Raw genomic sequence first — 27,991 nt, forward strand, 5'->3', positions numbered from 1 at the left:
TCATGTCTTTAATAGAGAGAAACCCATGCCTTAAAAATATACATTGTATTCCTCACAGCAGTGTGTCTTCATGTTATGTCACTGATGTTGAAAACAGGGCTAATCAATCATCTAACTTCCTTCACCACACTGAGTGTTGGACTGATTTAAGTCATGAGAAATTAACAAATAATTTCAGTTACTGTGCATCTTTTTGATAAATAAATCACATATTGTAGGACATAAAAATACACAACCTATGCAAATACCTGAGAGCCCTCACATCAGAAAGTTGTTATCAATATCAGAGATGATCAATCGGCACAAGCTTCTGGATAATTTCAATATGCAGTGCCAAAATATACACATATATTATTTCTTATAAAATACAATTCACCTGAACCCTGTCTTTTACACTTTTGTAAACATTTTTAAACTAAAAAAAACACACACACAAAAGTTCACAAAACTAGTTGCATTAACATTTCAGCAGAAAAATAGACATTTAGCACACGCATTTTCAAAATTTACAAAAACATCCCCGCAATCGGAAACTATAGCTAACTATAGGAAATTTTAATTTTCAAGTAAACTCCTCACTCACTCGAAGGGCTGACAGAAGTCCTTTTTTTCTTTCTTTCTTTGTTCATTATGGCTGCTTTATTTAAATAATGTGTACGACTGTCCTCATTACAAAATTACTAGGAGAAAAAAAAATACTTCTGTGCCCCAAAGTGTTAACAAATATAACCTGGAGAAAAAATGAAAACAGAGATAATAGCATTTCCTTTGAACATCATGTCATAGGTCATCATGTCATTATGCCCAGTTCAAGGTAATTTAGTTCTGGTCTATTTATTTGTATTCCTTCTGAAAGAGATTATGGAAGAAAAAACAGGGTAGCATTAATTTACATTTGATCATGGGATTATGAAAAGGATATGTTGTTTTAGGAGGACCCGTCTCAACACATAAGGCTTCGGATAATAAATATTTACAGGAATGATATAATAGAGGAATGTATAGTCAATGTCACAGCTGCGAGGTGTAAACAATTTCCAGTGCCAATACTTTACAGACAGTTGTTTCTTTATGCTAGCTGGGCACCAGTTGCGCAGAGAAGCAACATGTAAACAGAGAAAAAGCTGCCTTTTGATCACAAGTAGACATTGAACATAGAAGAGTAAATCAGAGTTAAACTTTAGAGAATAATCAAATGTTAAGCCGTGAAACTAGTAATGCCAAACGTCTTATGAGTACTGTTACAATAAAAATAAAAATGTTCATCAGGCAGCATGGCAAAACATTGCAATGTGCATCTTCAAGATTGATTTTTTTAGAGAAAAGACGAACTTGTGTTCGGCCAATGATTGTTTCCCACTCTACCTACACTTTAATGTAAAATACATAAACAAAAAAACAATGCTGCCTAATAGTCAGGGCCTGGACATAAAGTGCGAGGCCAACTACATAGAGCGTGGTGATCTTATCTGTGTCCGTTCATAGGGAGAGACAGTAACTATGAAAGAGCTGCAGCTAGCCTTACTGATCGAAATCTGTTATGCTACAACATACTGAGGTTTGAAGGGGCTAATCTCTTCCTCACCATTTACAGTTTGCATACATGAGCTTTTCAATGTTGTAGTAGGTTGATAAAGGAATAGTACAGTTTTGGAAAGTGCCTTCAGAGTAAAACTTTGTGGTAACCACACTTACTTTTCCTCTTTCTCATGCGGTCTTGTTCTCAATGCACTCTCTATGAAGTCATACATGAATGAAGCAACATTATGCAAGTAATCAATGGGACTAATGCCCACCATACACATCAAGAAACCCTTCTATTCCCTCAATATCCATGATGCAGTAAATGTAGCCGTTCAGCTGCATTTAAAGCAGAGCTAAGCAAAATGAATAAAAATGTTCATCAGGCAGCATAGCAAAACATTGCAATAAATGTCATTGAACCAGACATATAAGCATGGATTTACAGTGCTAGAAAACAGAACCAATAATGCAGACCCTACCTGACCCCGTACCCAAGCAGTTAAAAAAACAACACTCTATTCATAGAGTATAAATCCAAAAGTAGATTTAGACGAGCCTAAGGCATAAAGTGAGGTACAACAGAGAAGAGCAACCCATGCAGTATCTTACCCCCCTTTATCCCATTGGTATCCATTTCCATAGTCTGCCAGTTTTAAACTTATTGTGATACTAGTTTAGGAATCTAACTGTTTGATCAAACTGCAAGCAACAAAACCCACGAGTCACCAGGATCTAATAATGTTCTAATGGAGCAACCAGGGAAACAAATACATGTCCAGTTATTTGCTTGAAAAATGTAAGTGTTCTACCCTGTAAGTGCAAACTGAACAGGGGCTGGTTAATATGAGAAAAAAATAAGTCCCTATACAAGCAAGAAATGCAGTTTCACGAGATGGAAATATAAAGATTTGAAAATGCAGACTACATTACATTTTTAAGTGCATATTTTATCATTGCATTGGATTAATTAACTCGAAATAGATTAGGCCTATTTATAAAACTTTGATTGTAAATGCTTTTTATGCATATGACAAAAAAAAATGTCTGATGTGATTTTAGTTTTTTCATTTATTTGCAAACTGTGAAATCTGCATGAGGGTTATACAATATAGTATAAGTAATTATTAAAGGCACTGTACTCCAAATTCAGAATATAAATATAGCAGCAAACAACTCATTTGTTAACATATGGTGGGGAAATGGCATCCTGAGCAGAGAATGAACTCCCTCTCCCTCTCCGTGTTCTTAGCTGAGCTTCTCTGAAATTTTTTTTCTTCCAGTATTTTGAGTACAGCTCCTTCATTATAATTTATCATCAAGCTGATATATATATATTTTTTTTTAAATTACAAGATATACAAACCAGGCACAGATTACATTACCAGCCACTGACAATTGTAAAAACATGGATGGTGAAAATAAATATTAAGTGATAAGCTAGATAGCACTGCTATCATTGGCTGCTAGCATAGCTGACCCATTACTCAAGTGTAGCAAACACAATGATAAAATAAATCCTATCATGCACCATAATGTCAATCAAAGTGTATTGATGAAGGCTGAATATTAACAAAGGGGTTGTTACGAGGTAGTTTTCTGCTCTCAGCTGGCTATGTAGCCTTTTTAGAATCTTAGCATTAGCTTTAAAACGTAACTTGGCTTTAACTTCACCAACTTCACAAATTAGGTATTAATATTAACATGAACCATTTTAAATGCATTGTACATACGTACATTTATTTTAGTTACTTACATTTGTTTGTGAGTTTGAAAGCCTACAGATTGTTATATAGTACATCTGTAAATCTAATTTTTATTTGTGTTTTATATTATATTATTATTATTATTACTATTATTATTGTTATTATTGTTATTATTATTATTATTATTATTAACAATTATCTTTATGCATTCAAAGCCTCTTTTGCTCTTTTAACGCAGGACTACAGGGATAAAAGTCTAAAAAATGTGCGACAAATGTATTTCTTGTTGTTTCCATTATTGGGGGCCAATGGTAAAGTCTGAAGTAATTTCTAAATGTTGATTTTCATCTACTAAAATCTTGATAGTTATCTTTGTATGCTAATTTAAATGTTGCAGTTATACACAGCAAACAGAGACAACCACACCACTGGCAATCAAGTCCAAATGAACACCCAGTTGCTTGCAGTAAGAACACACAGCACCAGTTGACCAGATAATATTATGTATATTGTTCATAGAAAAAACACTATAATGCTATTATGTCCATGAACAAATTTATGAATGGTATTATTATAATTTAATTGAAATATAGACTACCTGAAATCTTTACCTCTGTCATCAGTGTTATTTATGAGATTCTAGCTGGTTGAACTGCATTTATTACTTCTAAGGAGTGAAAACATTTTCTGTAACAAAAGCATGACAAGCACAACATGAGACGTTTCCAAATCCTCAAAAGAAATACTAGTCAGAGTCATACAATTCATGAAAAATGTATTATTCAAGAAAAAACAACAACAAAAACTTACCTTCCTTCTTCTATAATTAAATATGTAGAAAATGTGTCTTTGGCCCGTACCTTCATATGATTGTTCAACTGTTCAGATTCACAATAAGTAGCTTAAAAAGAAGTCTATGCTATGATTGTGCTACACTTGTCTACAGTGCCATTAAAATGTCCAGTCTCAGAAGCCTGGGGGTAAGGATGAACATTAGGCTATCGCCCTTCTTTTTCTCTCCCTTAATTCCTACCCATCCTCTTACTGGAAGGTGTGTTCACCTCGGACTATATGAGATGAGAACTCGTAGCGGTCTTTGCTGCGGTGACCACAGATGTTGCACTCCAGTGGATCCCTGTATCCGTGGCAACCCATGTGGATGGTGTACATTACATGGTCCAGGAAGAGTACCCGACAGTGCTCACACTGAAAGGCCCGCAACTCCTGGCCCTCACTTCCAAACACCCGCACCCCTTGCCGGCTCAAAGGCCTCTCTGTGACCACTCGCATTATTCCAGTCCCCATTCCTGCCCCTCTTTTGGGTGATGTTTCTCTCACCCTCTCACCTGAATAGACTACCGCCGGACTGGCCCGAGACCTGAGGCCGGGTGTAGGGTTGCTCCCGTGGTAGCCCTGCCTCTCCTGAGGGCTGCTGCGAGCTGAGTCAGCAGACTCAACTCCACTGTTATTTGGAGATTCTTCTTGCCCTGGATGGCGCAACTTGCCCTGCCTGCTTAAAGCAGTTGGGCCATTTGTGGTGGGATGGCTGGGGAAGTCATGGGGCCCAGGTGGCTGTGGTGGCAGCGTGTCACAGTTTCCTGGACGCTCTGTTCGTTGGCCCAGTGGCAGGACATGGTGGAAAAGGGGGTTGACCATGGGCACTACTTCAGTCATAGAGAGAGGGGGACCAGGATGGTGGAGCATGGGACGAATGGTGTCAGATCCCAGGTATGTGATGGCATTGCTGATGGCCTGGTCCATCATGTGGGCCGACATCAGTTCAGCCTGCTTCTCATACTTAAGGCCCATCTCATAGCCTAGTTCAGGGTAGCTGTAGCTTACCATCTTTTCACCTGCATGAAATAGAGTGGCACTTTGACTATGTGGAAATAATTGATTCAACTTAATGCCTATTTTAAAACATAAGACATAAAACATAATAAATGTAAATACAATAGCTTAAGATGAGGGCAACACTCTTTCTTATAGATACAAATAAGCGAATGTGCACTAATATGAGCATGCCGTGACTTCAAATAATTTTCAAACATACTGTACATCTTGCTGATAAGTCAGGGCTTGTTTTTCATATTTTTGTAGTTGATATTCAGTGTTTTCAGTCTAATGGGCTGGAAAGCCCCATCAATCTACTTCACTGTTTAACCCCTCCAGAACAGGGATGCGGTGAGCTGTTTTCTCTCGATAAGAGCAATGGCAAAGTTACAGGTGTACCTAACCACAGAGTGAAAAACATTTCCTTGCCTCTCAGTCAACTGCTGGTTCAAGCTTGCTAAATCTCTTTTCTAATAGTGCTGCAAATCAAACCAAATACAGAAAAAGATCTATGCTAATAAGTATGAGGGGCTGTAGTGTGATATTATATAATATTGGTGCAAGAATCAAAAAGGAGATGAAAACTCAAACTCAAAACAAAGTATATGCAAAAAACAACAACAACATTTCAATTATATTAGCATAAAACTGAAATCAGGTGCAAGTGTACCAGATGATCACAATTTAAGTAATGCATTCCAAGACAGTCCAAACTGTTCAGTAACTGCTTGGACACACAATACATTTCTTTCATGTGATTTGTGTGGTAGTTCCGAACACAACACAGCAAAATATTTCCATCTACCTCCATATCAGACTCATTAAAAGTAAATGAAGGAGTTGCAATGTATTTACATTAAATAACACAGTGCATCAGGCTGATCCTTGTGGACACGTAAGTAGAAAGTAGAGAAAACTGTTAACTGCCTGGCTATGTTTTTAAATACCCACCCACAAATTTCTGAGGCGTGGTGCTCTTCCTCTTGCCCACATTGCTGTGGAGCCTTTCAATAACTGGCGGTCGATCAAAGGTAGCCATGGTGTTGGCCTCTGCCATGTGCCTCGTCTCTTTTGGGACCTCACCTTGAAAGGTTGAGAAGGGAAGGGAGTTAGAAAGGGTGAGAATATATATCTGGATGTTGAATTAGAGGGACTCCTAAACACCAATAGGCCTTCCTCATCTCATAGGAATTGTTGTTTGTGTTACTCAATTGGCTTTAAAGAATGAATTATTTAATTAATTAACTATAAAAGCAGTTGTAAGTAATTATACATACATTACAAACAAATTTAAATATTTTTCAAATGTTTAAACATAAAGAAAGATAGGAAAGAAAAAATACATTAGGTAAATAATGAATAGTCTTTCTGTAAAGTACTGTAGTAATGTGTGCTTCATATCAGATCGTTTCTTGAGAGATTTGCTCCATACTGGACCAATTGGATTAATTCCAACAAATTAATAATTCATAAGTACACTTTTCTGTACTGTTTGACTGTACTGAAAAAATTTACCTGTGTAAGGGCCAGTGTTGGAGTTCGGATCCAAGCCGATACCCTGCAGGTAACTATGGCAGCGCTCTTTATGTTCCTCTAAAGAAGTACGCTGTTTGTAGCTCCGTCCACAGTAGTTACACTTGTGTGGTTTGCCAACTAAAAGTGAAGACATTCAAGGGAGAACATATTAATATCATTCACTGCTACAGACAGAGAGAGTGGGTAACGACCAACGAGATGCAACCTCCTGCATGTGTTCAGGCGGTGCGTAATAGTAAATACTGTATCAGTAGTACAAACAAACCAAAAGCAAGCCTCTGAGATCATGGCTTTTCCACTACTAGTGTGAGGATTCCACACAACTGTTGCCAGACAGAAAGATAAGTTGTGGGCGAGAAAGATAGTTGCACAATTAAGTCTGAAACACTTTGGTCTCTGAAAGACACAGTTAACTCCCACAGCAAGAAAGAACAGCGGAGCTGATCATGCATCCCATAGTGGTGGTAGGAAACAAACTCCAATGTTAACCTGCTATGGAGTAAGTGATGAGTGGAGTGGAGTGTGATTCATTGTGCTATTTCAACTATTCAATTCCTTCCTACCTAGAAAAGTGGAAAGATAAAGAAAACCATCTATTTTGGTCAAGCCATTAGCCTATCTATCATTTCACCCATCCCACTTGCTGTAGTGCTAAACAATCAATCAGTGGAAATAATAAATCCATATAATAATAAAGAATATTTTCATTGCTTTACCTTGTCGACAAACAACCCTATTTAAGATGACACAGGGGGTAGACTGGCAACTCCTATGGTCTGTGAGGTAAAATTACTGTTAGTTTAAGAGTACGACTGCCCTCATTAGTTAGTTAGTTAGATAGTTAGTTTTATTAGTTCCTAACACTATTAAAACACCAAAGTCACCAAAGCACTAAAGTAACTGAAGCCTACACTTGAACCAACAGATTTTTCTAGGTGGGGACTTTTTTAAGGTGGCTTGAATTCAGTATGTTTAGATACTGCACCCATCCACAGTAGCGTCTGTGCCGGTACTTCTGCCTGCTTCTCCAAACTGGGGGCATGCAGACTGCTATCTACTGTAGTTGTTACACTGGTTATGGATAAATACCTCATACAATCCTGCTTCAAAAAAATCTCAACTTTCCTTTTAAGGTCACCAGTGTTACCACCCTCGTACAATAGAACTACGTTGACGTAAAAGTTTTTAAAATGTGTAGAAATTTCATTGCAAAATAGTGTATTAAAGTGAAAATCCTCATCAGGCTGACACAGCTGAGGATATATGTCTGCGTCCTGGAGTAGAGTTTTTTGAAAAGTAACGTAATGACTCATAAAGGGACTAAGTGAACTTGAGGCCACATAAGTACACCGATGTGACCCAGACACCATCATTAGCAATGTGCAATGTAGTAAGGCATTCACTGAGATAATGGTGAGAGCTATTACTAGAAGATGTGCGGATGATCCTGTGCTCTTGTCACTGTGAGAACAAAGAAATCAAACATGTTTCACTCTGAGGTATGAAGGCTGTAACACACACACACACACACACACACACACACACACACACACACACACACACACACACACACACACACACACACACACACACACACACACACACACACAGAGCTAGGTGATAGTACTCATTCCCCCACAGAAAGTTGAGTTTTTGTAGGCCTTAATACAGTATGTTGTACAAGAAAACAAATGAAGATTTCTTTAGCTTCTTAATATGTTCCTTTAAGTGTTAGATTTTCTTCCCTGGACAACTTTTTGAGGATTTGTGTGAGGGCAATAAAACCTACATGTCAGCATCAGCAGGCAGTTTTCTCTTTAGTGAATCATGTGGGATAATAAGAGATTTCCTGTTGTATCTGTCATTCAGTATTCTTGTGGTCTATGAATGACATTGCATTGGCTGAACTCGAAACTACATGGAGGATTCATTGTCATTTATTTCTGAGTATGAAGAGATACAAAAAAATGGTGGCTAATGACAAAAAGGTTTCAATATTATTACAGTGTGGGTGGGTGTACCTGCAGGGTCATGGCAGTAATATTCATTCTGGGTAGTGAAAGAGAAGAGTAACTTTTAAATGAAACTTCATCATGGAAACAATTTTCTTTGCTGCTTTCAAGCCGTGAACCTAAAACAGTAAAGTAGGCACTATTCAGTCAAGTATCACTCCCATGTTCTAAGTCTCTCTCTCTACCTCCCTCTCTCTCCCTATCTCTCTCTCTCTCTCTCTCTCTCTCTCTCTCTCTCTCTCTCTCTCTCTCTCTCTCTCTCTCTCTCTCTCTCTCTCTCTCTCTCTCTCTCTCTCTCTCTCTCTCTACTTAATTAGTTTTTCATATTTATATAACCACCCACACACAACCTTGTGCAGATGTTGGATGGACCTGAAGAATCCACCTTTCAGACACTATTCTTATTCATGCAAATGGTCCGCGCAGTGCATTCACTTGACTGATTGCATTTGGCTAATAAATGGGAATTTGCTCAAAATTTAAATCCCTTGTGTTACAATATATGAAATCCCTTGCCTCACAAACATTTACTGCATACCACCGATCTACTGTGCCTCAATGGATTTTACAACATTTAACCTGGCCTTAGGGATGGCAACCAAATTCGACACACTTTTGTTCTACAACTCTTTCTTTTCTCTCGCTCTCAGTATTGGGTTACATTTTTCCCTCATCTGACCTAATTTCCCTCTTTTGGCAACACCTGTTGCCTGGCATGGCACCAGGCGCGAACTACCATGCTTGCAGAACCCAGAGTAGTGATTCCTTGTACGTAAGATAACGTCATGACAGCCCATCATGGCAACCTCAAATTCCTCACATTCCCAACTGAATGACCCAATGTAGGCTAGTGTCAACTTACTACTATGATTTTAAAAGGAAAGGGGGCTGGGGGATGTGACAAACAAATTCAGCTGAACACTAAAGGAAGTGAAAATAGGAAAATGGTCATGGTTAATGGTGGAAGACAGATGTGGAGTGATATATATTAAGAGATGCATAAAAGAAGCCTCTGAGTAACAACTGGGACAGAGATTACAGATGTGCAAATAAGAAAACTGCATGCAAACACACGTTACCTCATGTCTAAAAAGAGAACTGCATATTAGTAACCCCCATGGAAGCATCAAAGGCAGAAATTATGCGATTGTCTGACCTTGATTTCAAAGGTGCAAAAGAGGGGAGAGCACATCCTCTCTGATAGGAAAGTGGGTTACAGTTGAGAGAGACCACCAGTACTACCCATATGTTTCTCAACAGACAATAGTTCCCTTCTAAGCGACTGAAGCTACTAAGGAACAACATGTCCTTGGTACCTAACCACAAAGCACTCACAGAGCTGTCGCACTTATAAAGAAAAAAAAATGTGTCTATCTAGTAACTATATGAGACGGAGAAAAAACAACCAGCATGTATGGCTATTGTGGCTACCGTTGTTCTGCTAGTTCTTACATTAGACCCTCAGCTACACCTAGCTGTAGCAGAAAAAATATCTCCATGAGAACATGTAAGAGGACTTTCAAAGCCTGTAGTTTTTTTATATATTGTAATAATTACACTTATTACTGGCATTATGTTGAGAGGCCTAGGATCATTAATTTCAAAAAGATTTCCAAAAAGTATTTTTTCCAAGGTTATTACTTTTTATCAGAGGCAGACTGGAGTGAATAAATAAATGCAACACAATCATAATGTAAGGAATAATAATATTTTTAAAACTATACCGTAGATAGTCTATTGCAGCATTAAAAGTATCATGGGCTGACTTATTTTCTGAAGATACAGATCTCTGAAGCACTGCTGATGAAAGGAATTGAGTTTCTTCTCGGTAACAGAAGTGGATGAGTAAGAAGGTAAAAGAGAGAGTCTTACCAGCATGAGTGCGCAAATGTCCACTGAGGGCATCGCGCCGCCGGCAGGCATAGCTGCAGAAGGGGCATTTGAAGGGTTTTTCGCCTGTGTGCAGCTTGATGTGTCGCAGTAGGTTTCCCTTCTGGGTGAATGAGACGCCACACTGGTTGCACTGGAACGGCCTTTCACCTAATAGAGGCAGGCACAGGAAGTAAATACTCATTATGGAAGATGTTTTTAGAAAGTATTAACAACCCTGCAAGCTGAAAACTTAACACATTCACCTTTTCTGTGTTTGTAACTGACAGCTGCCTTTTTCTCCCCATGTGCAGGAAGGCAAATAGGTTATAATACCAAGAGGCAACACTGCATTGGGCCATCAATACAGAGCAATGCAGAGCTGAGTTGCCGCCATTTTGGACTGAATGAAGCCTTCAGATTAATGACGGAGAAGAAAAAAAAATATGCCAAAAAAAAATATGCCTTTCCTAATTACTAGAGGGGATTAATTCACTTAAGACTGCTAGTAAACAACGTCCAAGACAGTTATTGATGGCTGAGATAGCTGAGATTGATCAATAGCAGCCAGACTATGTCTGCTGCTCAGGTGGGGCAGTGGGCCTTTTGGCTGGATACTGTATATCTTTATTAAAGGACTCTACACCGAGTTGCTGCTTGGACCCAGTACGCTTGGGTGGGAAGAGGGCTCCCTTCAACCGGCCTAAACTTCACAGCACTGTCGATCATGATGTGAGCCAGTTAGCCATGTCATTGTGTTAGTGTCAGTGATTTTAATTGTTATGTTAGTTTTTTTAAATGTGATTAGCATGGTTGGCCACGTCATCTCTGGTATTGATGTGCATAGCATTGTTAATGTTAGCAAAAAAAGGTGTCTCTTGAGTTGGGGAGACTGGTCCTCCCTCCCAAAGTGAGACGAATGAGGGGAAGATTACACACCCTTCCAGTTCTTTCTTGGCCCAAACATCACAAAATGCCCTCCCCACTCTGCTGCAGCAGCTCATGAGGTATTTAAACCCCACTGGTTAGCTGCTCCCCCATCTTGCACCGTACTTTACTCAGGTTGAGAAAGTACAGACAAGCGGTGCAGTTAACGATGCCAACCCGGCAGCCGGTTGGCATTATTATGGAAGATAAGTGCCATTCCAATTCTCACACATATCAATATTCTCATGTAATTTGAGCAGTTAGTAGAAAAACACGGCTTGGTTCTTCATCAATACAATTTAGTAAATGATGCTTAATGCTTTGGACATTATGTTGATATTAATCTCACATAGCCAGACCTACTTAATGCTATGTCAGCTAAATGGGTCAGCATTCAGTTCAAAATGGCGGTTCCACTGTAAGGGCGCCCTCTTGTGGCTGTTGTGCAAAAATTATAAAAGTGTCATCTATTGGTATGATAACCTCTTTGACGAAGGTTATAATATTGTAACCCTAGTTCTATTAGCACAGGTGGAGCACTCTCCTGGACACTATGGGTACAGTGGGTGGAGCATGATGAAGGAACACCCTGTTGAGACTTAACAGTGACCTAACCACACTTGCCCCTAATCTGAGTCACAACAACAGAGAAGTAGGGGGTCCCAGCCAATCCAGGTAGTATGCAACTAAACTGGGAGCATTGGAACATGTAGGTGTAACATGCCCTGGACATGTCTGGACCACAGTGGGAAGGTCTCTTCCTGCCTGCTTATATGCTTGGGAGAGACCACAAAGCCAACCCGCATTGCGTTTCTTGGACAGGGCTTTGCCAGCCACACCCTCCACGAAACACACGGACAACTGTTCGGTACATCTGATGTGGGCTGTACGTTCAACATTACATGCCAAAGTACGAATTGGGCGACGCAGATGCAATTTCACCACTCTGTCCACTGCATGAGGTGGAGGACAAAATGCATCCGGCTGTATGATCCTCAACCTAAAAGAATTCAAGACTCAAGACAAAAGAGACTTTAGGTATGAGAATAGCCCCACTGCTGTCACCGCAAAGCAGCAAGCCGATGGGGTGCACCGGCAGGGTGGATAGTCCACACACTCGCTGAGCCAAGGTCAGTGCAAGCAGCAAAGTAGTCTTGAATGACAACACATTCAACGCCTCCTCAGAGAGGAGCGCTCCAGAGGCCTGAAGTGATCTTTCAACAAGGCCTCGAGCACCAACCGTAGATCCCATTGAGGGGAGGTGGCATGTGTCACTGGTGTTGCCTCCTGACCCTTTGCAGGAACCAAAGGGTGGCAAAAGGATGGCTGCAGCATACAACTTAATAGTGGAATAAGACAGTCCTCTATCCATTAAAATTTGAAAAAAAGGAGAGAATACAATCAACTGTACATGACAGGGAATGTTGTCTCCCCTCCCCGCAACAGGATTGGAACCCGGACCACTTTGCCTTGTGACAGGTAGTGGCGGATCCTGCTCTTGTCCTCATCTGCCCCCCAAGACAGAGCCCCCTAGAACTGGGGTATTGTCCAGGGCTCGGCTGCTACCATTTCTGCATACCATGTCAACGAGCAGTTGTTGGTCCTCCCCAACACATGCCTCCCTTGTATCAGGGGCTGGACATGTTAGGGCATGAGAAATATTGCCTGTAACTCAAGGAGGTTGATGTGTCATACATCCGTCTGATGCCACACACCAACTTCTGCTCTGCCCAGGCAAGTCCCTCCCCTCACCATCAGGGATGCATCTGTGAGGACTGTGACACAGGAGGTCACACGTCCCAGCAGTGTTCCTGTCAACAGGTGTTGACTCCCAACAGGTGTTGACTGACAACAGGTAGCCCCAGCGATACCACTGGATGGCCAACTGCCATGAATCCCAGCCCCCACCTGACAGGCAATGCTGTCACCATTGCACACCATTGCAGTGTGCAAATTGCACCTACGGGCAATTGAGAGTCATCAATTAACGTGCAACCTAAAATTAATTGACTCAAAATTAAATCTATATTTAATTGAACATACAACTTCTTCCCATGTTTGTTTCATTCCAAAGAAACGCACATAAGGTGAAGTGGGTATGCTGCGGATATCTGTGTAGGGACACGTGGAACTAAAAGTGTAATTCTGGCGCAAAATTATCCCATGGTCTTTTTCGGCTCTTATATACATCAAAAAAGTCATCAAGACTGTTGTTTTTTGTTTATCAACTCTTAATGGAGAAATCCGGGGAGAGTCGCTAACAGCCAGACGTGGCTAACATTGATTAGCTTGGGGCAGTACGGTGAAGAGATTAAAACGGCTTTTTTAACCACTAATATTGCTCAAAATAACATCAGACCTCTGCAGTAGCATAAGTATCCCTACACATAAAACGAAGCACCAACAACGTAGTTTTGAAAGACTTACCAACTGGCCCCGGTACTAGCTTCTCTCGTAGTAAAGTCCATTCAAGTCGATTACCAAATGCAATCCAAAAGGAAGTAGCCCACTGATGATTTATTCCAGCAAATTGTGTAAACTTTGTGGTTGGTGGCAGTTTGGTGAAATATAAGTTAATAATAAAAATTAAAAGGTTCCCTGCAGCTAAAATGTCATGCGAGGGGGTGGGGACGTCTGTTGCCGGAACGGGCTACAGGTAGAGGAAGCGTTAACAATCTCAGTGTGTGGGCATGTTTTGGTGTGCCTGTTGGAACTGTGAGCTCATGGGCACTGAAGAAGAATGTTTATGATGCCAACAGAGTGACATATTTTCACCGTGGCCTGGAAATATTGAATACTGAATACATGCTGTGTGACTGCTATGGAGGATTCCCTATCCCTCATCAACCGCACCATACTGGACACTTTTGTCCCCAGAATAAATTGGAAGAGGCGACTGATTCCCAAATAAATCATCAATAGGCTTCTTCCTTTTGGATTACATTTGGTAATCGACTTGAATGGTACCAGGGCCAGTTGGTAAGTCTTTCAAAAAACTTTTAATAAACTCCAGGTTCGCTAACTACGTTGTTGGTGCTTTGATTAATGTGCAGGGATACTTATAATGCTACTGCAGAGGTTTGGTATTATTTTGAGCTATATTAGCAGTTAAAAGCTGTTTTAATGCCTTCACTATACTGCATCAAGCTAAACAGTGTTAGCCACATCAGGCTGTTAGTGACTCTCCAGGATTTCTCCATTAATGATTGATCAACGAAAAAACTGTCTCAATGGCAAATGTGATGTATATAAGACCCGAAAAAGACCTTGGGATGATTTTATGCTGAAATTACACTTTAATTTCTACGTGTCTTTACATAAGTATCCACAGCATTCCCTTTCACCTGATGTGCGTTTCTTTACTATACTATACATACTATACAATTCTCAAGAAGAAGACTGTATCATATTTACTTTTGTACATTTTCTACAGTAAGTGCAATGTTTCATACAGTAATGGATAGGAGTGTACACATGCCTCTCTTGCAGTGCAGAATATATAGTTCTGTACACACTTTTGCTTTTACATAGACTTAGTACTACTATCTGCTGTTGCAATGGCAAATCTTTTGATCTGCAGTTATTTGGAAAAGAGAAATATGATCCTAATGCTCTAACAACCAGAGCAGTCATGGCGTCAGTTGGAACAGGTTGAGGGGGATTCCAAGGATATTTTTCCCTGATAATTATTCAAACTCTAAGCTATTGTCGTTCAACATAAAAAAAAATAAAAAAAAACAGAAAAGCACACCACACCCACTTTCGAGGAAAACAAATGATTTCTGACTCACTCTAAAGATAGGCAACATACACACCGCCCTGGTTTTAACCATTAGAAAAAGCAAAATCCTTTGTGGATTGTCAATGCCCAAAGATGTGCCAGGCAGCTTCTTTGAAACGTTACACAATTTGAATGGCATTTGGAAATACACTGATTGGTACCGTTTGGTTGGCGACTTCCTGCATCAGATAATCCATCCTGTACATTGCTTGGGCTGTCAGTCATGGGTTCCTCCAATGCTTCTCCTTCTACCCCTGTTTGTCTTACTTCTTCAAGTGCTGGGCTTCTGTCAGCCTCTTCCACTGTTTCTTCCTCTTGCTTAATTGTCAGTTCTGTAAAACAAAAACAGTAATTCTGATATACACATCTTAAAGTGTCAAATTAAGATAATGCAGGATTTATGGTTATCTAGTGCCATAAATGTACTTCTACCACAAAATGCTCTCCAGCAACCACAAACATGCGACAACTATGTGGCCTAGGTTGGCCTCGGGTTGCATGACATGGTCAAGAATTAACTGATTACACCAAAATAGTCTGTTTATTAGCAGTGGATTGAAGTAGGTTAGGTGTGAAGAGAAGCAGTCTACATCCCAAGAATGTAGCTCATGGTTAAAGTTGAGGTTAGGGTGAGTAGCCTCTAAGGAAATGAGTTAAACTGTAAAGGCCATAGATGTACCATGGTCTCAAGATGGACTGGATTGGTTGGTGGTATAATAGATTGATCGTCAAGGGACACTGGGGGACTTCTGATGATTAGCTGTGTAAAATCTTATATAATTACATGTGAAGGGGGCATCCTTGCAATTTATCATCTCAACTTGTAGGCAGCGTTAGGATGGACTGACACATTAACAAGAAAGAGAAACAGGCTGTTCTGGTTCCTGGCTGTCCCTGGGGAGAAAAGGGAGTGTCAGAGGCCCTGTATCTTAGAACACTTGACTGGCAATGGGAGACTGGCTGGATGACAAGGGCAAAAGATTGTATAATTGTGTGTGTGTGTGTGTGTGTGTGTGTGTGTGTGTGTGTGTGTGTGTGTGTGTGTGTGTGTGTGTGTGTGTGTTTGTGTGAGCATACGTGTGTGTGTGTGGGGGTGGCTGTGGCTGTGGCGGAAAACTATTCACCACCTGCAGTCTCTACTTATCAGTCACCAGCAATTAGTAATATGTGTAAACAAAAATAGCTATCCAGAAGAAAGCAATACAAAACTGACACAGCTACACCTAGTTTCATTCACCTAAAGTCATGTCACAATAATCATTTGGATTGTACATACTGTATACACTGTGATCAAGCAAAATGCATTATGTCATATTCACAGTTTCTTGTGCTTGGCTTGTTTCGTCTTTGAAGATACGTCATGTGCAACAAAATCAAAACCATTTACATGCTACACACAGGGACTTAGCTGCTTTTGTTGTTTGAATAATGCTTTTTTCGTAAAGACAAACTGGTGATTCTGGGCCATTTAGTAAAACTTGACGTAAGCTCCTATTGTATACTTGACGTTGTTTCCATTACAGCTTTGACAAAACGTTTTAAAGAATCATACTAAGTTATGAGCCTTACACTAAAAATAAACTCTTGTTCTTGTTAATGGGTTAAAATGGATGTGAAAAGAGCTTTAGGCATAGTACGAAAAAGACGTTTGGACTTCATGCAAGCAAACCTTACTGATCCAGATGTTCCTGTTTTGGGACTTACTAGGACAATAATCACAGTGTGAGCCTATGTGGTTGTTTTACTAAAGCATCCCATCCCTTTGGCTTTTGGAACTACAGCCACTTAAATCTCAGAGGTTAGTAGAAGAAATTTAAATATTCAGGCAATATTTCCTTGTGATAGGCTATATGGAGAGAAATCTCCACAAAGCAACTGCATTCTTTTAACTGATATTGTATGTTTCCAATGCCCATTTGTACAGAAGAAACACATCCCAATACCCACATTGCGATCAAGGCTTGCTTTCACCAGCTGTATCCTGGCAACACGGAGCAGACCTGAATGTCCTTGCTATTCAGCTCCTTGCATCTTTGCATCTGTCTCTCCAGTGTGGCAGAGTGGAATGCAAAGAGTGGTCAGATGAGGATACACTTGAAATGGTTGCCACGACAAAAGCAGCGATGAAAATCATTGTGATGTAGTTTTGACATATTGAAACCCCTTCCAGAAACGTTGCATAGTCTCTGAATTATCTGAGTTTCCTGTAATCCATCCAGAATCAGGGGAAAGATCACAAATGATTTAGAGGTTGACTAAAAGCAACACGGTGTTATGAAGAAGGTATTCTGCCACTCTAAGTGGACAGTGCACAATACCCAGACAATTGCTGTACAACATGTGTTAAAGCTTCTAAGTTAACAAGTTTGGCACTGAAATTTGACAGCTTCATGCTTATTCTCAAGAAATGATATGACGCAGCCCTTCTTTTGTAACAAAACCTCAAATAGCAAATCATGTTGGGCAACTTCCAGAATGACAGCAACTCTTATCTGTAAAGACTATCTCCCTGTGAAAAACATGGCCCGCTCGCCTCCCTGTCTCTCTAAACTTGTGGGAAACAAGCTTCCCTTTTTCACCCTTCAGCTACCTCGTCTCACTTAGTTTCCCCTTTTCTTACTTTGCAGCTTCACAGTGACATTGCTAGAGTTAATCTTGCACATCAGGTCAATAGACTGAAAGAAACCAAGCAACACTTCTGGGTGGGAAGGTTGTACAGTATGACATTTTTGGACAAAATCTCTCACTTTATCACTTTCTTTATTCTTTATAATTCTTTATTGGAGACATGACTATCTCTACCTCTCTTTGTTTTTTTTTTGGTATGGTATTTGGACTGCATTTTTATACTGATTTTATACTTTGCAATTTGCACCTCAGTCTAACATAATCACACGCGCGCACATGCACACACACACGCACACAAAATCAATAGTGGTGAGCTACCATTAAAGGCACCAGCCTAACCATCTGATCGGCCCATGTGAATTTACTATGCAGACTGCATAAATGTGTATCTATTGATTGAGCACTCACCACTGGGGGAATTAGGACCCTGCGGAATTGTCTGTCCATTAGGTGTTGATGTATCCACCAGCATTCTCGAGTTCTCCTTACCGGGAGAGCATTGACCGTTACCTGGGAGACAAGCAGAAACATAGATGTCTACATTGTGCTGTACCATATTGTAGTTGTAAAATTGCTTTTGATTTTTTTTATATATTATAAAAAATAAGATTATCAAAAAAACAAAGATTATCTCAAAATTCTGCAATTTGAAGATGATTTTTTAGAGGATATAATTCTAACAGACACATACACACAGATACAGACAGATACACTCAACATCACCCTAAACCTAAAAAAAAATCAGGTCTATTCTCTTTCATACAGATAAAAAGTAAACCAAATGTCTTGCTAAGCAAACTGTTAATATAATATACAGTAGCCCTGGCATTTCCTTCTCAGATTAAATAGGGTTAATTTCCTCCTACTCCGAGATCTCCTTTAAAGACTAACCTGACTTGTCAAGGTTAGGTCAACATGCAGAATGCACAAGGCAACTAACTAAACTGTCTTTATGTATCTATGGGATCCTAATGTCCAGCAAATGTGGATCAGATTGCATCCTCTCAGCAGTCTGTACAGAACCCAGGCTATGGATAGCCCTGTGTCTTGTGTCCTGTGTGGTTTGAGGGAGAGCAAACCAATCCCTTATCCCCTTACACCCCTGGCCCATCAGGGTCACTAGAACAATACAGTGGCAACAGGCAAACACCCCTGCTGACCTAGGTGTCAGATCCCTTAGGAACCAAAGTGAGCCACCATTCACCACCAGCACAATTTAAGTTCTAACCTATAGCATACGGACAACTGTGATAAACTGGAAGGTATCCATTATGATGACACCAGACTGCCTTGTGAAAGGCCTTGTTACAATTTGTCGAACATGTCTGCAATGATCCATCATCCATGAAAAAATAAATCTGTGTCAGATCTCCAATTGCTGTGACAGCTCCACTTATTTTGACAACCTCCTCTATGGTATTGTTCCATTGTAGTGGCGGCCCCACTGAGTGGGGCATACTGGGAGACGTTGTCCATGACACAATCCCTGGGCCAGGGCTCAGGTTGCACAGGTTGGGGTTGGAGGAAATCTCAGGTGACCGACGCTGGCTCTCCCTTGGCAATGCTGTCCTGGAGACAGGAGTGGCCCAGATTTGTCATAAAGGATTTTCCATTACTGTAGCAGATGCTGACAGCTGCCTAGCAGCACTGTGGCTAGCTTGTCTCAAGCCTAAATAATATTTGTGGGCTGCTTGGGTTCAAATATTTTAATAAAAAACACTCCATTCAATATTTCAACAGATTGTTATTGTGAAAAAGAATGAAAGGGTCAAGGTAAATTGACTCTCTAGCATTTTATTCAAAAGCTATCAACTGATGATGATGTATCTTTTATTTGTCTTTTTTAAATAATAAATAATGATGGCAGAAGTCACATACTGTATGCACTGCAAACCTGAAATTATTAACACATTACCCGGGGGAGCTGTACGTTAGAATGTCACAAATGTCCAAATCAGTTGGATCGGACATCAAACAGACTTTACCCTGCCAGGACCATCCAGCCACATGCTGCTGTGTAATCTGCATCATGTCCTGCCTTTGTGCACGCTTTACAAAGGCGCAACCCCTTGCCTAAACCATAATATTTCCAGTAAACATTTGCACGGACAGTCTATTCTTGTGTGCTACATATAGGAAAACAGGACCGGATTCTTCAGAAATTGTCCAGGGTTCATATGAGAAAACACGTTATATTTTATGAACTTGTAGAGAATTAAAACTGCTCCAAACTGCACACATAGGTTTACGTGCGTTTGCAGAGTCAATTCTGTATGAACAGTAAGATGAGGATCTAGAAACAGTAGAGCCTTGACAGGAAAAAGGTATATTGAATAATTTCATAATTAAACATTGTGGCTAATGAAAAGGAACAAACGTGTACACATGAAACTTGTGGGTGCAATAATTACTGAGTCAGTAATACAAATTAAATCATAGCTTCTCACCTAGTCATCCTCTAGGCAGCAAACAAGGGTCAATGCATTTTCTGGTCTTACAAGTTATTCAAAAAAAAGCACAAGAACTTATAAATTGTATGTAGATTCGGGAAGAGAAATGTCAAACTAAAATTGAAGCTCCATCTGACTGCTTGTGATGGCAGAAATGAATAAAATACACAGAACATGGCTAAATAGCGCCTACAGTATGTCTAGCTGTATAGGGAACTGAATAAGATTGTTTTCCGGACTGACAAGGCCCTCTATTCTGGCTTGCTGGATGCACATCATATGGGAGCTGGTTTTTCCTGTCAAACCCTGAACCTTCCTCAAGACAAAGATTCACAACACACAGACATGCACACACAAACATAATGACCCAGCAAACAAGAAATATAGAGATAGACACTAGAGAGCATTCATTTACAAGGTTTTGTTGTATTGGATATACTAGCGAGGAAATTTCACTTGTGAATAAATAAATAAATGAATACAGTTACGTGCATACTGTACACCTCATGCAGAAGTACTGTATTACAGAAGCACTTGCTGTTACCATGCCATAGACTGCACTGGTGTGTTTCATTCGTGGTCATCTATATTTGTGTATGTGGGGGTGACCCAGAGTGGAGGGAAACCAGAAACAATCTGCATCTGTAGATAACTGATCTTAAATTATCTACAGAGTAGTTCTAAAGAAATAAGTTCAAATAATAAAGAGTTCATGGTGCATACCGCATAACAGATGTTAACACCTGTCCATGTAATTTAATGTCAACTTTCAACTAGAGCAAGAAACACACATCAAACTAGAGTGGGCTGTGTCTTTTCTCTGTGTGATGTAAACCTGCCCTAGCTTAAACAACTAAAATGCAAAGCTGTTAAAACATATCAAAAGGATTGTAAGCCAGATATTGAGCTAGTGTAAACTCACTCGTCAGAAACGTCTGAAAGTTGTTTATATTTGAGAAGGATTGCATACTATTAAGTATACCACTCATGCAATCTTACTGAATTTGTTTAATGTTTAATTCATTATTCATTTTGATCTTCATCCATCATAGTATAGTGTATAGTATAGTAATATAGCAGTGATTGTCATGTTTTCTTAGAAAACTCTACAAAATGTATTAATGTATTAATTTATATTAATGTGTGAACGTCTATGACTGCTGTATCTTTGAGTTAGTGGTCAGAAGGGCCGTAGGTGCTGAAATGCACCCACACTTCCGTTAGTCTGCCCCAGGGCAGCTGTGACTACTATTGTAGTCTACCACCACCATGTAGGTCCGTGTGAATGAATGGAACCTGGACTCTGTAAAACGCCTTGAGCACTGAGAGCGACGCTATATAAATCCATCCATAATAATCATTACTATTATTATTATAGTGTATGTAGAGTAGTGATTTAACATTGTCCTGTGAATTACTATCATGACATTCAAATGCAGATACAGTACATGCATGCATGTGAGGGAGTGGGATAATAATTATGATGGTGTGTGTGATGGGGAAAAGTAGTGTTGTGAAAAGGTATAACTGTGTGTGACTATGATGACCGGTGAGAGAGAGAATGAATATGAAAAATAGTGTGAGAAGAGTGTTTTTACATGAAAAGGAAGGTTGGTTCATCAAACAAAAAGCATCCTAAATACTCTATTCCTGATTATAACATAGCTTAAACATTTGACCTTGTACAAGAACTATGCCCATTTTCACAATTCCTACATGGTATTCCTATGGTCTCAGACAGTCCACACATATTAGTGAACAAATCTCTCAAATGAAAAGATAAAAATTGTGTGCTAAAATTGAAAGTTGTTATGTGGTAAAGAGTGGAACTGCTCCATAGATAATAAATCAGAAATATGTTATAGATGACAGTAAGAGCACCCAAGTATGTTCTGAGTATATGGGGAAATTGAATTGTCTGCTTTAGAACTGATAATGTGACAATAGAATAAAGCTAATTTGGATATAAAAAGAAAACTCATTGTCTACGGAGCAGCTCCAGGCATTATACTTGGTGATATCTCAAATTTGAGAACTACTTATCTGGTTTCTGGCTTTGAGACAGTAGCTCACATTCATATCTATTGAATGAACTTTCCTAGGCCATGGAAATAACATTGGAATTTGTGTTCTGGCGTTCCCCTGTAAAAGACATGTAACTTTCATGATGGGCATGGATTTGGCCTGCAGTGCTGGGAAGTGGTTTGCCACGCATTCATGTTCTAAGGCTGAATACAAGTTAAAGAAGAAAAAAGTGTTCAGTCCTAAAGTGCACCTTCTGTTTTATGTATAAACCGGGAAACCTTAGTTACAGTGATTAAAAACATTTACCAATTATTTTGGGGTAATATTAAAATAAAAATAAAAAGTAATCGCTTAATGAACAGATGCAAGCATTTATGAGTTTTTTGTCTCAGGACTAAACACTGTAAGCCAAATAAAAAAATGACTAGAAAAGAAGTTTAAACCTTGCTGTAGTGAACTAAATTGATCAGTCTGAACAAAGTTTTACATTGTCCATCACAGATGTTTTTCTTTGACATATACAATTATTCTTTTTAACAAACCATTCTATTTTGTTCTGTCTTACATATACTGTATTGGGTGATCACAATACAAAACACTATGATAAGAAATGTCATTTGTGTTTTCTATGATGGTGAGCAGAATAAGTTTGCATGTGGGGGGGATGGTAGTATTAAGTGTAGTCAGGTATAGTAGTGTGTGTGGGAGAGTATAGTGGTGTATATGCAAGATTACTATATGTGTTACAACATGTACAACTCCGTCTCCAAATAAGTTCAGACACTGTAAAATGTAAACAGAAACAGAATGTGCTGATTTGCAAACCACTGAAACACCATACTTAATTTAAACTAGAACAAACATCGTATCAAATGTTAAAACTGAGAAAAATCACTGTTTTTTGAAAATTATATGCACATGAATTTGATGCAGCAAAAGACTGGAAAAGTTGTGAAATACAAAATGAAAAACGACTGAGGTAAACCGGCAATAAGCCAGTAACATGGCTGGGCATAAAAAGCGTATTTCTGATGTGACCATGGGGAGGGGTTCATCACTCTGTGAAGACTGCGCTGGCAACAATAGTCTAACAAGTGAAAATTTGAAATTCTTTTTGGTAAATCGTGGACGCCACATCCTCTGGGCTTAGGAGGAGAGGTACCATCTGGCTTCTTATAAGTGCACAGTTCAAAAGCCATCATCTGTGATGGTATGGCAGTGCATCAGTGCACCTAGCATAGGTAACCTGCACATTTGTGAAGGCACCTTTAATGCCAAAATATTGTATATAAACAGGTTTTGGACCAACATATGCTGCCAAGTACACCCTACTTTTTCAGGGAAGGCCTCGCTTATTTCAGCAAGACAAAGCCAAACCCCATCATGCACGTATTACAACAGCATTTCTCTGTTGTAAAGAGTCCAGGCCGTAAACTGACCTGTCTGCAGTCCCATCTTGTCACCGATTGAAAATGGTGGCACATTATAAAACTTAAAATACTAGAGATGAGACCCCGAACTGTTGAGCAGCTAAATCCGGCATAAAGCAAGAATGAGAAAACATCCCACTTTCAAAATTACAGTAATTTGTCTCCTCAGTTCCCAAATGCTTCCACCGTGCTGTTAAAAGAAGAGGTGATGCAACAGTGGTTGAACTGACCCTGTCCCAACTGTTGAAACGTGTTGATGGCATCAAATTCTAAATCAGTATATCATTTTCAAAAACAATTACATTTTTTTGTTTCACGGTTTAAATGTTGTCTTTGTGCTATCTTCAATTACATGCAATAATATGCAAATCTTTTATTCTGTTATTATATATATATTACACAGCATCCGATCTTTGTACATTGTTTGACTAAATATTTTCTCGTAGTCAGCAATGCCTTGCTAACGTGTTGAGCATGTTGTAAAATAAATGGGGGTAATGAGGATGCAAAGTGTTGCATTCCACAACGATGTGTGTTTTCCGCTGTTTCATTCTAACGGAACAGACTTTTTCTTGTTCCAAAAGTATCACTTCAGAAGCGACCCACAGACGGACAATGGAGCCTCCATTTCTTCTTCCCCCACCACCCCTGCTCCACCTCCAAGTGTTCCTATAAGCACAAACCCCCAATGGAGACCTAGCATCTTCACTGATGTCATAAACAACATGCTACCTGTTTTTAGATCTGCATACCAAGGCAAAATAAAAGTGGGTGCAGGGAAGAGAGAGAGATATATTCAAGCAACCTGCCCAGAGGAAACCAGCAAAGGGCAATGGAGCACCACAAAGTGCATATCCAGTATCTGCTGCACTCAACAGGATGTTGGTAATGCATCGTTTTCTCTACCTATAAGGGGTGAACAGGAAAAGGCTACACAAGGGGAAAATCCCTTGAAATGTTTATGGTGTTTTGATTGCAAAAACTATGATTTATTTTGTCTCTGCATTGTATTAAAAAAAAGATGGAAGAGATGTGAAAGTCAAAATAAGTTAATAATGTTGAAGTTGCTATAACATAACAACACATACTCTCAATCACCATAATCCTTATTACCATCATTCAACAAATAGAGGTTCAACAAAACGGACACACATTCCGATGATGAATAAACTCTGACCTGGGGTATAAAGTATGGGTAGGCGAGTGTCATTGTACGCTGAATGTAGTTTGTAAGCAATATGAGGACTTACTAGCACCGTGGCCATCAGGAGCGTCCATTTCAAGAGCTTTGGGAGTGCTGCAGGGAATGAAAATAAATTACTGCAATTTTTACATTACTGTAACACAAGGGTTATTTTGCATAATGCAGATATTTATTGTCTTTATTCTTAATCTTAAACTGAATATGAGAATCTCAAAAGCTGTGGAGCCTAAGCTTTGTGTCATATATAATAGCATGCAACAATATGCACCTGAGTTAACCTTGATGAAGTATTCATCCAAACCACAAACATTTAGACTATTCAATAGTTTAAAACCATGTTAACATCCAAATTCAAGGCTGTTAAGCAGCTTCAGATGCATGGATTTCACTGCAGACGGGCATTACAACAGAGACTGGTTTGTACAGTTTTCTTATTAGAGAAGCAGTCATGTATATTTTGCAAGCTACCATATGAACTATTTTAAATGTGTGAACGCGTTTTAGTTTCATGTTGTCTATGAAAACTGTTCTTCAAAAGTTAAATTAAAGCTAACATCGTCTCTCAATATTTTTGGCATTTTACACATTTACGGTTTCAATATCATGCACAAGACCAAACCCTTATTGAGTCAGAAATGATGTGATTGATTATTGAAGCCATAGTCTTCTTATTCAAGACAGGCACACGAAAATATATACATATAGCCATTCACTACAATGACAGCAAAATGGCTGTAATGCTTTAAATTAGAAAAAAGGGATATTAAATCACTAAATTCAGGTTACATTTGAACATTTTGTGATAAATGGTATGGAATAATACAAGGAATTAACACAATAAATAGCATTAACTTAAAATGAAACATGAGGCATTCAACTGCAGAGAAATACACTTTAACACGCGCCTCATTGTTAAACTTCATATGTTTGGCAAACATTTATGGGTAAGTCGATAATACATGTCAACCGCTGTTGTAAATACAATGCAAGTTGTTTGTAATTTCTTTAAAATTGCAAATCAAAGTCTGTGTCCACTTTTTATCCCATGACCCATTCTTATTGTTGAGTAGAAAATTTGGTAAAGTCAAAACAATAAAGTAAGTGTGTTGTGATTATTATAATTCCGAATAGCATTTCAGCAATTGTGTTTTATGTCACAGCACAACTGCTGGTTTCCTCGAAGAAACAGCTTAACGCTTTCATTAAAAGAAAGGTGTTATTGCAGAAACGTTTTCGTCTGTCTTATAGGCCCAATGTAGAAGGTCCCACATCCTCATTTCCTAATACTAGATTACTGTATAACACATATGATGGTAATCTGACTCAGACTGGACTCAGCAACAATTCCCTTATTGGTCTTTAGGTGCATGGAGCAAACTTTGGCCACTTCACAGCCATGATAAGTTGGAAACCAATGTGTTTTAGATTCTAGTTATTTCTTCATGATGTGCTTTAATAAAAAAAGTGAAACCTGTAAAGAAAACAGAAAGTGCTTTGCAATAAAAGGTGAATTCACATATTTACCTTCAAGTGTCTCCCCTGTGCCCAATGAGTTGGTAATTTCAGTCAAGGACTAAGGGAGGAGGTGAAGTTGTCTCCACCTCCCTTAGATCAAACAAACAAAAAAGGCTAAAAAAATTACCTATTTGGTCCAGTTATCTCTCACGTCTGTAACAAAGGTCAGCATTTTTTAGTAGTCCATTGTAAGGAACATTGATAATTAATCAGAGAAAATAAGAGAAATAAAGAGGAGCGCATCTATAGTGTCCTACAGGTGACTGCGTCAAAGCCTCTTCTGCGCGCGTCCTGTCGACTTTTCCACTCTAAAAGCGACACCGTCCCATCGAGCTCAGGACTCAACTTGATTCAAACTTCCGACATTTATTCAGAAGTCACACAACTGCAAGCGGAGCCGCGTATACTCAGTGCACTTTTTCAACAGTAGGAACACCGAGAGGGGGAAGACTCAACAAGTTGGTGAAGGAAAAGAAAGAGAGGGATGGATCAAACTGGATCCACCGGTTCCTAAGGAATTAGCCATAGCGACAGGGAGCAGCCAAGCTATTTTCAACAACCAAGAGACTGGAAATCCGTGGGTAGGCAGTGTTGAAAAGCTATTGTGGAGATGAGACTCAAGGTCGGACCGGCAGAGCCTTACATGCTTTTAACTGATACTGCGGGGAATGGGAAAAAATGACATGTAGCCTAGTGGTCCATAAACATTCCACGCTACCTTCAAGTGATATTTCAACCAACAATATGAGAGAAATTTCCGAAATTAAAATAATTTCCCCTGCTTTTATGTTATATTTAACACTACTTCCTAGTCTACACAGCATGACTTTAGGTGGCCCAATAAGCCTATAGATGTCAGCAGCAAACGCGTCGGAGAACTGTATATTTGCAGACAGACAGGTTAAGCAGTGAGGACAGGGTGCATGTATTTACCTGACGAGGCAACATTACATCTCTGGGAATAACCATCAGCTGCAAAAACAGAAACCCAACAAAAAAAAAACCGTGAAGCCAGTTTTGTAGTTATTGTGGCAGCGCGCCGTGTTTCGCGTGTTAAGTGATTTTCGCCGGCTGTGTCGCCTGCATGGTTTTGGAGCTGACTGACAGCTGCAATTCAACAGGTTATCCGATCACCGCAGTCTACAGCAGAGCTCGTCTGGCTTTTCATTCATCAGACAGTCGCTCCTTGTCTGCCTTTGCCGCAGACATGCACCTCCAGCTCTGAGCCTCTAGGTAGTCGAATAATATTGAATGGTTTCATTAAAGCAACAACAGAATGGTTCGTTTACACAGGAAACCGATTTATGCGCTTATGTTTCTCTCGCTCTTTTTTATTTACCTTAAACACGTAGGAGTTTATATGATCCCTTGAACTTGCACATTTATCCCGACTGAATGTCTCGGTTTGGAATAGACTTCATTCTATAGTCCGACATGCGCCATGCAGCGCAGACTGCAAGGTAGTTTAGTTCCGCAGCGGCAACAAAAGCAACAGTTGTTAAATCCACCACTGACTTCCTCCTCCATCTCCTCCAGAGCAGAGCGGCAGACAAC

General features: G+C 39.5%; 1 protein-coding gene across 2 annotated transcripts; it reads right to left on the bottom strand.

Moving 5' to 3' along the window:
* ikzf2 (IKAROS family zinc finger 2) lies at positions 1 to 27,956 on the bottom strand. Of its 2 annotated transcripts, XM_083922167.1 has the most exons (9): positions 27,777 to 27,956; positions 26,447 to 26,527; positions 24,969 to 25,015; positions 18,222 to 18,323; positions 15,347 to 15,517; positions 10,481 to 10,648; positions 6,576 to 6,713; positions 6,012 to 6,143; positions 1 to 5,080 (listed from the first exon to the last, which is right to left on the bottom strand). In XM_083922167.1, exons 3-9 carry the CDS (start codon positions 24,994 to 24,996, stop codon positions 4,269 to 4,271), a joined length of 1,551 nt encoding a protein of 516 aa, XP_083778293.1. In that variant the 5' UTR covers positions 24,997 to 25,015; positions 26,447 to 26,527; positions 27,777 to 27,956; the 3' UTR covers positions 1 to 4,268. The 2 variants fall into 2 exon arrangements, with proteins under 2 accessions (XP_083778293.1, XP_083778292.1); XM_083922166.1 differs by lacking the exon at positions 27,777 to 27,956 and having other exon boundaries at positions 26,447 to 26,853.
* Positions 27,957 to 27,991: the final 35 nt, after the last annotated feature.

The sequence above is a fragment of the Echiichthys vipera genome (genome assembly GCF_963691815.1).
Source record: "Echiichthys vipera genome assembly, chromosome: 10".
NCBI lineage: Eukaryota > Metazoa > Chordata > Actinopteri > Perciformes > Trachinidae > Echiichthys > Echiichthys vipera.

What these genes read in the sequence shown, in the direction of transcription:
- ikzf2 (XM_083922167.1), bottom strand. Translation starts at nt 24,996, where the DNA reads ATGGACGCTCCTGATGGCCACGGTGCTA. An exon ending in TCCTGATGGCCACGGTGCTA is followed by an intron (nt 18,324 to 24,968) that starts GTAAGTCCTCAT and finishes CTTGTCTCCCAG; the next exon opens with GTAACGGTCAATGCTCTCCC. An exon ending in GGGTCCTAATTCCCCCAGTG is followed by an intron (nt 15,518 to 18,221) that starts GTGAGTGCTCAA and finishes TTTGTTTTACAG; the next exon opens with AACTGACAATTAAGCAAGAG.